General features: G+C 42.6%; 1 protein-coding gene across 5 annotated transcripts; it reads left to right on the top strand.

The window, feature by feature from the left end:
- Window positions 1-49: 49 nt before the first annotated feature.
- On the top strand, window positions 50-11265 carry LOC144036275 (pleckstrin homology-like domain family B member 2). 5 transcript variants are annotated; one of them, XM_077546794.1, is made up of 18 exons: window positions 50-212; window positions 386-594; window positions 1569-1676; window positions 2450-3399; window positions 3473-3796; window positions 5721-5855; window positions 6122-6259; window positions 6895-7038; window positions 7857-7967; window positions 8045-8134; window positions 9015-9155; window positions 9387-9486; window positions 9645-9846; window positions 9926-10016; window positions 10097-10243; window positions 10619-10838; window positions 10953-11038; window positions 11117-11265. In XM_077546794.1, the coding sequence occupies exons 3-18, from the start codon at window positions 1631-1633 to the stop codon at window positions 11255-11257; spliced, it is 3066 nt and encodes a 1021-aa protein (XP_077402920.1). In that variant the 5' UTR covers window positions 50-212; window positions 386-594; window positions 1569-1630; the 3' UTR covers window positions 11258-11265. The 5 variants fall into 5 exon arrangements, with proteins under 5 accessions (XP_077402920.1, XP_077402922.1, XP_077402923.1 ...); XM_077546796.1 differs by having other exon boundaries at window positions 1566-1676; window positions 9648-9846; XM_077546797.1 differs by having other exon boundaries at window positions 1566-1676; window positions 9932-10016.
- The last annotated feature ends 1566 nt before the right edge of the window (window positions 11266-12831 follow it).

Raw genomic sequence — 12831 nt, 5'->3', positions numbered from 1 at the left:
ATTTTTTTTTTCCCACATTACGGCACACAAACAAACTAGATTTGAAGTGTTTACATCTGTTTATTTGGACGTCACAAGGGGGAGTGGATTTTTCTCTCTTTGTGAGGCAGCCAAGAGCAGCTCCTACCTCCACATACCGTGGAAAAACAACAATCCAACATATGTTGATACCCAAATGCGTACTGTGGTGTGGTCTTGTTTTACAGAGATCGGTGAGCGTTGTTTCTTACATACAAGGTTTGACATGGACTAGTTGTAGTCATTTACATCTATTGCTACTACGGTATTGCATTTCTTGGAAATGACCACTTCATCTTGACAGTTGTTATGACTACTTTTGAATGATTTAGTTTTCTCTCCTCTGCAATAACTCGAACCACCTAAGAGGGCAGCAGTGGTGCCAGATGCTGCAAAGTAAAACTGAGGCTGAGACTCTCCTCCTCTCCCCCCTCCTTCTCTGGGGAGGTGGGAAGGGTCTCCTGTCTGATCCTTTGTCATGGGAAGACTTTGGGGTTTTACTCCGCTGCTGCCTCCGTGCAAGGACGAGAGGATTTTCACCTCCACCCAGCAGAGACAGCAACTATGCCAACTCAGGTGAGGAGAGGCGTTTTGTTTTTTTGTTTTTGGTGTGGGGGGGGGGGGTCGTTCACTTCAAAGAAAGATGCTCCCAGAGATTATATTAAATACTGTACCCTGTAAGAATATTGAATCTAAACATGTAAATATTTTTTTCTTTAACGTACAAGTTGTAGATCTTTCCAACTCAAATGCTCTCAACATGTTGAGCTTCTGAATTGCCTTGACACTGCTAGGAAGTTACATTGCATTACAAAAATAAAATGGGTAAGACGTGTAGCATTTGCATGCAAGCTATCATTATCAGTGTTACATTCTTATTTTATTTTAAACTCAACATTTTTAACCCACTGCTCAAACAGAATTAAAATGTATAACCACTTTGGAATCACTGTCCTTTATTTGTGGGTTACTTCTTGCGCAATGAATTTTCATGACGAGCCGACTTTTAATGAAATACTTTCATTCCGTAGTATCCTGTTTACATTTGCTTGTGTGTTAACTCTCTGCATTAGCCTGCCAGCTTGTAGTCTGGGTGATGCCGTAAAATCTCTCACGGCTGACATGAGGCCCACCTCTTTTTTTTTAAGTGGGGGGGGGGGGGGGGGGGGGGGTCCTAAGAATGAACTCATGCTGATTGATTGTGCGAGTGTGTAAAAGGATACCCTACTTCCTGTAGGCCCGCTCTCCAGACAGCAGGACCACAAAGTCACACATCAACCGTCTCTCCTCTTACTATGCGGGTTGATTCGGAAAACAGTACTGTACAGTCTGACTTTAGAAATGTAGCACAAAGTACATATATTATTCAAAGAATCAGATCTTTCATCTCTTTAAATTTGCATGAAATTGTAAAAAAAAAAAAAGGTGTGAAAGGCAGTTTTTATATTCTTAAAACATTTCTAAACTTAGGGAAGAAAATGGATTGACTTTCCTCCAAATTGCACCAAAGCTTCTTACACAATCCTGCATGTATTTGTCTTTTCTAGCAGCAAAGCACAGCTGAATCCTGACTCCGACTGAATCAAAGGACGGAGTTCAGCCAGAAAGCAGGATGCTTCCTCAAAGGGCGGCTGTGAGCACGCTGGGTTACAGCTCAGGTATACGTCAACCTTCGGGTCAACTTGCAAAATAAAAGTGACATTTCAACGAAGCAATACAATTTAGTTGAGCTTTCTGTTTAGGAGTGTAAACTTTGATCTGGCTAGGATTTCCATCATCCAATGCGGAGTGTAGATAATGCACTTATCAAATTATAATGAATTAAATAATCTTCAAATGTCATAATTCCCCCCCACACACACACATTTACTGTAATGCCATTTTGTCTGAAACCATTTTGAATTGTTAACTTCATGAATGCAGAATGATTTATATTGAAAATAAGTACATTGGCATCATCTACAAATAATATTGGACATGATACTGCAGCAAAATATTTACACAAGAAACAATAATAGCCCTAGAATGGAACCTTGCGGTACCCCACATGGATTGTTCTAGAAGAAGAAAAAAGTTGTCCTTGTAGAAAGAAAGGAGTTGCTATTGTAACCAACCCAAGTCCATATTTTTACTTCCTGGCCAGGTGTCCCAGTACTTTTGCCCTAATAGTGCACTTAGGCATGCGTTTGTAGGGGTTCTCACAGTTAAAACCCGTGACGCATTCTGGCTTCTTCCATTTTTAGAAGACACTTGGCACCCAACAAGGCCAGTGTTTGTGTTGGACTTGGAAGTATATGAGCGCACATTCTTCGCCGGTTTTCCCCGTCTTACTCAGCACGTCATCTTATTAAATCGGCTTCACTTTATGACATGACCTCAAAAAAAAAAAGTGTCGGGATTACATGCTCTGTTAATTTGCTCCCATCTACAGACTGTGTGAAGATGGAGCCGAGTGGCAGCGGCCCGGTTGGTGGGACCTTACTCAGGGGCTCCCGCTCTAAGGCAGAGCTGCAGGAGTTGATGGAGACGCTGCAGCGCCGGAAGAGCGCCCTGGAGGCCAGTCTGAGGGCTGCCGAGTGCAACCGCAAGTATTTCAACATGCCTTCCCCCGGCGGACCGCAGTCCAAACGGCCGCTGTCCATCCTCAGTAACACCGAACATCAGCTGTCCCCTTCAAGAAACTTCTCTTTCATGAGCAGCAGCAGCGTGCCGCCTTCCCCTCGCCAGGGCGAGCGCCAGTTTAGCCCCAACGGCTTGCGCCGTCATCCAAATGCTCGCCACCAATCGCAAGACAGCCTGCTCCACCCTACAGACGGAAGTTCTCTCATCTCCTCTTACGGAGAACGTCTACCTCGCTCTCCGAGGGTGAAAAGCGGCACAGCCAGTGTGCCCTCAAGCCCTCGATTGGGCCGTAGACTCTACTCGCACGGCAAAGCCATAAGTGACTCCAGGCAGAGGAAATACTCAACGGGTTCCCTCAACAGTCTGGGCATGCACAGCCGCTCTCTACCCCGCCTCCACAATCCAGCAGATCCTCCTATTTTATCTCTGCCGCCTCATGTCCACAGAGCCGGGCGCTCGGCAGTGGCTCGGCGCAGTCTCTCCTCCCTTGAACAACCACCAGATGTGACGGTGCCAGCCAGCATGCCCAACACCCCCCGCAGGGCCAGCCTGGCCTCTCTCAACTCCCTCGGCGTTGACATCGATGGACCCAGTTTGGATGTGAGCTTTGGAGAGCGGAGGTTATCATTTGGGAAAGGGGGGCTGAGTCCGGGACAAAGAGTGGGCAGCATCACTTCTTTGAACGGCAAAGAAGAGTTGAGAGACTATCACCAGCACCAAAGAGATGAGAGACTCCGGGAGCAGAAAGTGCACAAATTGGTGAGTTTATTACCGAGTCTTACAGACTTTGTCACACTATATACAAACAAGTCATGTCAATCTTTGTCTGCAGGAAAGCCAGCGGCTGGAGACCATAATGAGCCTGTGTACGGAGTTTGCACATGTGGAGCCTGCCGGTTCAGCCGTTTCCGACCTGCAGAAGATCAATAAGGAGTTGGAGAAGCTGCAAGTGTCGGACGACGAGTCGGTTTTCTCCGACTCTCCCGGCAGCACGGCGCCAGACGGCGGCTTTGGCACCAGAGGACGAGATTTGCTTCTCAGTGACGAGCAGCAGGTCAGCAGTCGTCAGCAAAACGGTTTCGGAGAGATTCACTCGCTGGCGGCTCTCGGCCTTAACGGCTGTGCCCCCTCAACATCCAGCAACCACAGAGCTAAGGTCATTTGATTTACCATCTTATGCTCGTTTTCGGAGTGTTGTAGTTCTTGAGATGGGTCTGGTCTCAAGACTACTTAATAAGGGTCTCATCTCAGAATCAAAGGCATTTTTACTCTGTCTTGTCAGATACTGGTCAGCTTGGTCTGTTTTTGTGGTTTTTCTTTGGTATATACAGTCTTGGTCTTATCTCAGTCTCAAAATCCCAAAATCTTCTTGTCTCTGCCTCGACCTCAAAAGTCTTGTCTCGGTCTAGAATATACCCTCTAGTCTCAATAATGTTTTGGTCTCGGTTGGTGTGGTCTTGACTATAAAACTAGCTTTTCCAATGATACCAGGAACCACAAGGTACTACTTACAGTACTCGGGTCAGCCGGTATTCCTAGTTCACCAGAACAATATTATCTTAGTTCCGTGATATTCTTGTTGCTTACCAATGTTTGCGTCACTATTACTGTTACATCTTTATTGATTCAAGTCATTGTCTTGGTAACAGTAATGAGAAAAATTTGAGGCAAAATTGGCTCACACATTCTCACATGATGATGAAAAAGTGATTAAAAGCAATGCTAGTTTGCAGTTCTAAATTCTTCTGGCTCCATTTTTCAGAAAGAGCCAGCTCTTAGAAAGAAAACCAAATGGGACGCGCCCCTTACACGATGTGGAATGCACTTTATCACACTGCCGAAAGCTTGTTTATCTTTGTTTGTTTACCTTTTGTGCAATCACTGCAAATGATTACCATTCCAATGTTTTTCCTTTTTCCACATCACCCCGTGCGGATCACCTTTTCGGGCACAACCAGGTTTTTAATGGACATTTTACAGTAAATATTTAGTTCCAACTGGATTTGTGTTGATGTAAAGTGGAAACATCTCTTGCAAATGCTCTCTTAGTGAGACCATGTGCTTATTTCATACAAAATGCTCCTTTATCAGTTGCTGTTTAAGGGGTTTGTTTCGATAGCGACATTACACGGCGTATGACTCCATCTGAGCTTAGATATTGCAATTATCATCGTTTTCTCCGTTGTGGCCATTGCTGTGCACTATGTAAATGTATCAAATTGTGCCATTTCAGCTGCCATGTCGGCTTCTCCTGCACAGTCTCAGCGGTCCCGTTACCGTCTCTGTGAAAGCCAAGCCTTTTTCCACGCTCAAACCGTTATAACCGGGCAGTGTGTCTGGTTTTAATGAAGAAGACCTAGTTGTGCTTCAGCGCTCAACCATTCAACTCCAAAAGAAAGGGAGGGTGGTGGGGGGGGGGGGACAGGAAATGACTCTATCCCACTGAGAATTATTATATGTGCGTGTTTGAATGGAAGAATTCTAGTGTATGCACATGGCAAAGCCGTTTTTCCAGATGTTTGAAACATTGTATTGAAAAAAAATAGCCTATTGATTACACATAAGCACAACTTTTAATGATAGAATAATAGACTCCAAGTCGAGGCAATGTTTTCTGCACTGTGACATAAAAAAATATGGATCTACGAAACATGCCTAGGAGTTATGATTCTTCTTTGCACTTTACTAAAAGAATGACCAATAACAGAAATATATGTTCTTTAACGGGAGATTCTTTGGCAAGACTGGCAACAAAATGCTCTGATTTCCATTCGGCTGAGCCAAAAAGAATCTTGTTGTTGTCATTCATCCAACATACCATGTTAAAACATCTGCTGCTGTTACTCTCAAAAGTGCATGCTGGAAAATACTGCCCGTCTGTGTGTTTAACATCACACTTAATGCAAGAAGCTGGCTCGATTTTCGATCGTTATAAAAAAAAATGTGCCCCAGCCATGAAAAGTTATGATGGAGACGTTTATGTTAAGCTTGGATCATAAATATCCATATGAGATGTCTGCTCTGCTGTGTGTGAGTGACAGAGAGAGTAGCCAAACGAACCTCCCGTATATGATGTCCAGGTGTTGGAGAGTGCGCAGCTGAAGCAGGAAGTAACACACATTGAAGAGGAGAGAATCCAAGTTGTGAACAACATTGAGGAGCTGGAGCAGAAGATTAAAGACCTGGACAACCAGATGGAGGAGTCTGTCAGAGAGGTAGACACCACACAATGTTTGTCCAAACAAGATTTGAAAATATGATGACATAAATTGATGAGTCAAGACAACAGCCAATATTATGTAACAGCTACACTCACTGGCCATGAGGAAGCATGAATGCATTCATCATTGAAGCCGTATCTACCAAATCTATTAGCATATTTTTAAAGGCAGATTAAATATTGAAAGTTGAAGGTGGGTTTTTCCTGAGCTCATCACCTTTTCATTCGTTTCTTCCCATTTTTAAATGCCACTTCCTGCAGATGGAGGTGGAGTGCGCTTTGCTGGAAGGGGAGCAAGAATCAGAGATGGCTCAGCTGCAAAAGGAAAAGGACCTTTTGGACCATCTTAAGGAAAATATTCACAGTGCTGAGAAGATTAGCCACACTGAGAAAGCACAGGTGAAATAAAAATAACACTACTAAATAGGACTTGGTAGAGTTTAACTTTGGTTGAGCTCTGTGAAGTTGACAAACGGAGAAAAGAGCATTTCCAAAAATGCACACGGGTAACTTACATGCAAATAGGATTTCCACAGGTGAAACTAAAATCAGCTACTAAAGTTATCAACAAAGTCAACTACACGTAAAGACAAACTTTTTCTTGTTTACATTCATCTGCCATTACAATGATCAATAAGAAAAAGCAAGCGATGTCACGTGAATTGCTGTGACAAACCCCCCATCAACTAATTTGGACTATGGAAAACAAATCTACTCCCAAAGATATTCATTTTTATTCATTTATTTTTTCTTTCTGGAGAGCTCAGTATTGTTCATTCGGTAATTGTACCGATTTGACATGTCAACATTGCTCTCCTTTTTTTAATATATTTTTTATGTGGGTGAGTATGTGTATCTGCGCGTGTGTATTCATTAGTTCACCTAAAACCTATTAAAAAATCCCATACCGTTCACCTAAACCGAACACTTCCAGCCAGAGTCGTGAGGCCGTCAGGAGACCCGAGGAAGGACCAAAGAAAAGAAAGGAAAGATATTCATTTAATTGCTACATATGCATGTCCTGTCTGTCGTAGGAAGCAGAGGAGCAAACTAAAAGTTTGGAGGAATTGGAGTTTCAGAAATTGGAGAGAGAGATTCACCAGGATGAGGAGAAGGAAAATCAGAGTCAGTTACTGAGGGAAATTGCTGACTGTCAGCGTCTCGCGATCACACGCAAGGTACATCTCATATGTACAGTAGAACAGAACATTTCAGAACTAAAACATCAATATTTCCTCACTTTAAATTATTACATTGTGGTTTGATGTCATCAGTATAATGTGAAGTAGTCTCAGTTCTATAAAATAACACCAAAAAATACACAATATTATATATTAAGAGACATGCTTTCTATTTTAATTTCAAATTAAAACAATTCTAAGGTATTTGTGTTAACTTTGTCAAAATATGCCAATGATCAATAATTATAGCACACGTTACACACCCTATTTTTGTCTTGCTGAAATCAGTCTAATGCAATGAAGTAAATGAATACCAGAGTCTCAGAGTCTGGATTTTGTTGCCATAACGACCAGGCACAATAACCCTCGACAACTTTGCAATTTTCAAAAGTCACCAGTCATCCAACAAATTTCGCTGCGGCTCTGCTTACCTTTTGTCCTTGCCATGGTATTACGGGTGTCGCACCCTTTTGAGATGTGGGTATTTCTGCATGTTTCAGACTGTGGAGTCTGGCCATTGCTTGAAAGTGGCTCTGGATCTGGATCTTCCCTTGGCTTGCTGATCATGCGTTATGGGCAGAGAAAATGTGGACATGGTTGTTAGATAAATGACAAGAAAGATTCCCACTAAGATGCATTTCAAGAAGGCTAGGCTAGGTTCACTTGGTGGTTAAATTTCACACTTGATGGGTGGGCAGACACTGCAGACACACAGCTATTTGTATACAAACAAAAAGGGGATAACATGAAAAGGGCACAAATATTCCAATAAAAAACAAATTTGTGTGTCTCTGCTGTTTGTTTCCTCGGCGCAGGAGAGACTTTCAACACTGAAGAAACAGTCCTCGCAGATTACTTTACAGTCCCAGCAGGAAAGAGAAGACTTTCAGAGGGAGAAAAACAATCTGCTCATCATGCTGCAGAAGGTAAGCCGTTCAGTGAAAACTGGCCCAGGTCGACGAATGGGTTGCCTTCACTGAAGATGTCATCATGGCGACCGCAGGAGAGAGACAAGCTGGCGTCTTTGGAAGGAAAGTATGCAGAGCTGTCTGAGAAGCACAACTTGGCCAACAGCAACGCGGCCATCAAAGAGGTGGGTGTCAGTCAGAAGAATACAATTTGTGGACAAAAGCACCGAGACGCTCGTTTTTGAAATTTATGAATCAATCAAGGATTGGCCAAAATTACTTTGTTTCCACTCAATCGTAATTCAAGTCGTTCTGGAAAATTTTATGCTTCCAACTGAAGACTTTGAGGGTTTTTTTTCCCCGGTACTCCAGCTTCATTCCATTTTCAAAAACATGCATGTTAGGTTAATTGAAGACTCTATTTTGTTAAGTGTGATTGTCAGTGTGAATGGTTCTTTGTCTAAATGTGCCCCTGTGGTTGATTGGCAAACAGCCCAGCTTGCAGTTTTGCTGTTCCAACTGAATAGAAAGAGCAGTAAAAACTTGATGGGTGGACGGATAATGGACATTGTCCCAAAACCTTTGTCCAAATAGTATACCAAGTATTTCAACAAGCAGAGCTCATCTTTAATACGACATGTTTTGATAATAATAAATGACCAAGTTCACCACTAGAGGTCCTCGGTTGTTTTTTTGATTTTGATTATTTGAATTTGTTTTATTTGAAGTTTCTTGACAAACCACACACTGTCAAGTATTTTGCTCATAAAATTCCAGACAATGCAAGTAAATTGATCATTTACAAGAAAACACAAAACTCCTAGAGTAGGCGTTTGTGCAAAGCCAAGGAAAGTCGGCACTGGAACTCGGCATCCACAAAAGCTGGACTGAGCAGACGCTTCATGAGGTGATGAAGCTTTAGCTGAACCGACCTCAGCTTGTCGACCGTCATAATCTTCCGTGACGATATTTTTCGTTATTACAAAAAAAAGGACATGCATGCATAGTGACTTTTTGGAGAGCCTATACACTGAACTTGTCTTCAACTATTCATTTCTGCTGTAGCACATACCCTCCTCCGCAAAGGAAAGGAGAAGAAGCGGCAAGGAAAATTCGGCCCATCTGAGCGACAACGGAACTCCAAAGAGGAGCCAGCAGCTCGTCACGCCGTACGGACGATCTCTGGGACGCACCCTTCCGCCTAAGGTCATTATTTATTCATCAATATAACGTTCCACATCGGATTGAAAAGGAAATTGCCCCTTAATATTTAGACTTTTAGATTCTATTTATTCATAATCATTATCATGAAGCTGAGGGGGATTTCCATTTGGATCCAGCCAAACAGCAATTCTCATGAACCCACTGCGAGACAGATGCTTGCACTTGTGTGATTTCTGTGGTGTCGTGACATATTATTTTTTTTTCCTTCCACAGGCCCATCTGCCTCTGTCACAAAGCTCCAGCTGCGGCAGCGTCATCCCGCAAGGGCTCAGCTTTGCCCCCCGAGACCTGAACGCTCGCCGCCAGCCAAAAAGTGAGTCATCGTCACACTGTCGCATCCGATAAACAACACAACCAATATGGCATGCGTTCCGTCTGGGCTTGGTGATATTCCTGTCATGATCTGTCACTTAACATGTGCTAAATATCAACTATAATTTATTCAAATTGATTGATTATACTCCTCGTCAGCAGGCCACGCACACATGAATGACGGCGTTCACAGCCGACAAAGAAAAAGTGACTTTTGCAGTCGGATGCTGTCTGAGTCAAACGTTTTCCTGGATTCTTTGTCCTACCCGGACAACAGCCAAACATCCGACACGGTCAGTGTGGACAGCTCCGACAGCATGGAGACAAGCTTCTCCGCATGCTCTCCAGATAACATCTCCAGGTTGGACATCGTAGAATATGTTGATGGTGATGATGGCGTCCAAACCAATCAAAATGGCGTGTTCTCCGTTTCCTGTCAGCGCCAGTATGACCAACATGGCCAAACTGGAGGAGATGGAGCGTTTACTCCGAGAGGCCCAGGTGGAAAAGCTAAGGCTGCTCGAGCACAGGGTAACTAATGTGCACTTGTCATTAGAACATGCTTAAAAAATAAAAAAAACCTGAGCATACCTTATGTTTGGAACCGACAGGAGCGTGAGATGGAGATACGGCGGCACGCTCTGGAGGAGGAGCGAAGACGAAGGGAGGAGCTGGAGAAACGTCTGCAGGAGGAGACCACCAGGAGACAGAAACTTGTGGAGAGGGAAGTGAAGCTCAGGGAGAAGCAGAGATCGCAGGTAGTACTTTTGATAAACAAAGTTTCATTTAACACAATGACAAAAAAATTGAGAACAAAGACCTTTCAAAAAACGGCCACAGTATAGCGCCAACTACTGGCAAGGAGGACTTACGTAATGTCAATTGTGCATTATTTATTCTTTACTAAATTTGATTACAATGATTTATCTAGCTAATTAAATAATGTATGTAAATGTTTACAAAAAATGGTTGCTAAACTTTAGTACTATATTTACAATGAATTCTGACATATTTTAATTAAACTGTTCTAGTTAAAAGACGCAAAATAATGAAATCAGACTTTTTGATAATGTTATGCTCTGTGGGCCCGTTTGAAGAACTTTACCCAACCCTGTGCATTATTTCGTCCACAGTCCCGACTCCTGACACGCTACCTGCCCATGAGAACAGACGACTTCGACCTCCATTGCCATATTGAGGCGGCGGGACACAATCCGGACGCCTGCTTCCATCTGGCCATCACGGACAAAACGTGCAGAGGCTTCCTTGTCAAAATGGGAGGGAAAATAAAGACCTGGAAGAAGCGCTGGTTTGTTTTTGACCAGAATCGCAGGACGCTCACTTACTATGCAGGTGAGGAACTCATCTTTTATTTTGGAACATGACAGAGGATAGCGGTGATGTCACTTTTAAACTATGCGCACATACTTTGAAGGCTAAGATCATTTTCCCCCCTCCTCACCACAGACAAGCATGAGACCAAGATGAAAGGAGTCATTTACTTCCAGGCAATAGAGGAGGTGTACTATGACCATTTGAAGAATGCACACAAAGTAAGATGATTATTTTTTTGTTTTTACTATCGTCATCATAGCTCTCACACTCTCCTTTTACTTCTTGTTACATCCAAGAGTCCAAACCCTTCGCTGACCTTCAGTGTGAAGACTCATGATCGGGTCTACTACATGGTGGCCCCGTCCCCCGAGGCCATGCGAATCTGGATGGATGTTATTGTGACGGGTGCAGAAGGACACATGCACTTCATGGTGTAACAGATCCCAAGGGGTCTTTTTGGGGGGGGGGGGGGGGGCAGAAGATTTGCACGGTACCACTTCAATGTGTAATATGTGAAGTCTTAGAGACAAGCCATTCACTCTATCACGTAATCAAGTATAAAGATGAAAATAAGTTCTATACCAGTCTCACAATTAAGCTATTTAGTTGATTATGTACTATAGCTACATTCATCTGTGATGTTAAACGAGTGGGAAAAAATATATAAGTCACTTTGAAAACTTTGCATTCACAAAAAGGGCCAACAACAGAGTGCTGACAAACAAAACAAAAAGTTTGCAAGAATACACTTTGCATAGTATATTTCCAGGTATACTCAAATTGATTTGTGTTATTGTTCAGTGTTATATTGCCTCGTAAACGCCAGCCAGTATTTGTGATGCAGCTGCCAGTCTACCAGCACGTCATTTTTGCGGCAGAAACTGCACGAGCAGCGCCCTCTAGCGGCAATAGAAGCTGATAACAATTTGTGATGAGGTCATCTTATGAGCTCAGTCTGTGAGCTCAACATTTCAATATTCTTTTTCCACCAGCAGAGGCCCTCAGTGCGAGATGTATTGCAACAGCATGACGTAATGCTTTTATCAGTCAGTCTGATATCAGTTGCTATTCGCGATGTCCCCATTTAAGATTAACATGCTCTTGTATATGAGTTGTATATCACATTTATATATTTTTATATTGCAATATACATGTTTATATTTCCAGTATGAATGATTGTGTTAATCAACACGTTTTTATTTTTTGTTTTTTTCAGTAATAGGCCTTAACAAAAAAAATAATAAATTCTTTTTTTTTTTAATTGTTTTGTTTTCTTTCCTGCAAGCCTTAAATTAAAGATGGCAAAAGTTAGAAGTACAGATATTTGTGGAGGGAAAAAAAGATATGGTAAAGTAGAAGTACTAAAAGTACAGATTAACAAAAGTGTACAAACATTAGCTAGCAAATGTAGAGCATAGCAAAATGTGGCCTGAAAAATATGCAAACATAAAAAAAAATCTACGACCAGTATTAAACATCCCACTGCATGAGAAGTCAAGATGCCCCAAATAGTCATCATGATCATCATCTCAGGCATAAAAGCAATGTGCTAAATTAATATGCGCATGAGTTACTTGGTTTACTAGCAATGATGTGACATGTTACTTGCTTCGGGCAAATGAATAACAATTAGCATAATTAAACCTTGATACAAACAAACATTCAGGTCAGATCCCCAGATGAACATATGACGTGTGCGTTTAATTGCTATAATTCAAAAATGCAAATTAGTAATGAGTGAAAGTTTTCTTTTTAGTGAGTAAGCAAAGCACTCATGTTTACAAACTCCTCCCATCAATGCCAGCGGCCTTCCATTGGTTGACCTAGTGGAGTTGGCATGGAAACACAGACTGAAGCATGCTAAATTAGGCTCTAAAGAGGCACATCTCTCTCCGGAGGCAAATGCAGACTCAAACACGAGATGCACCGACCAGGGTGGCCGTCCCAGTGCATTATGGGGGCTGTAAGTGGCGTACCACATTGGGAGCGCACACAAGCACATCATTGTCTG

The sequence above is a fragment of the Vanacampus margaritifer genome, chromosome 16 (assembly GCF_051991255.1).
Source record: "Vanacampus margaritifer isolate UIUO_Vmar chromosome 16, RoL_Vmar_1.0, whole genome shotgun sequence".
NCBI lineage: Eukaryota > Metazoa > Chordata > Actinopteri > Syngnathiformes > Syngnathidae > Vanacampus > Vanacampus margaritifer.
Note: the sequence above shows the minus strand (reverse complement) of the source record. Positions and strands in the feature narration are given on the sequence as shown.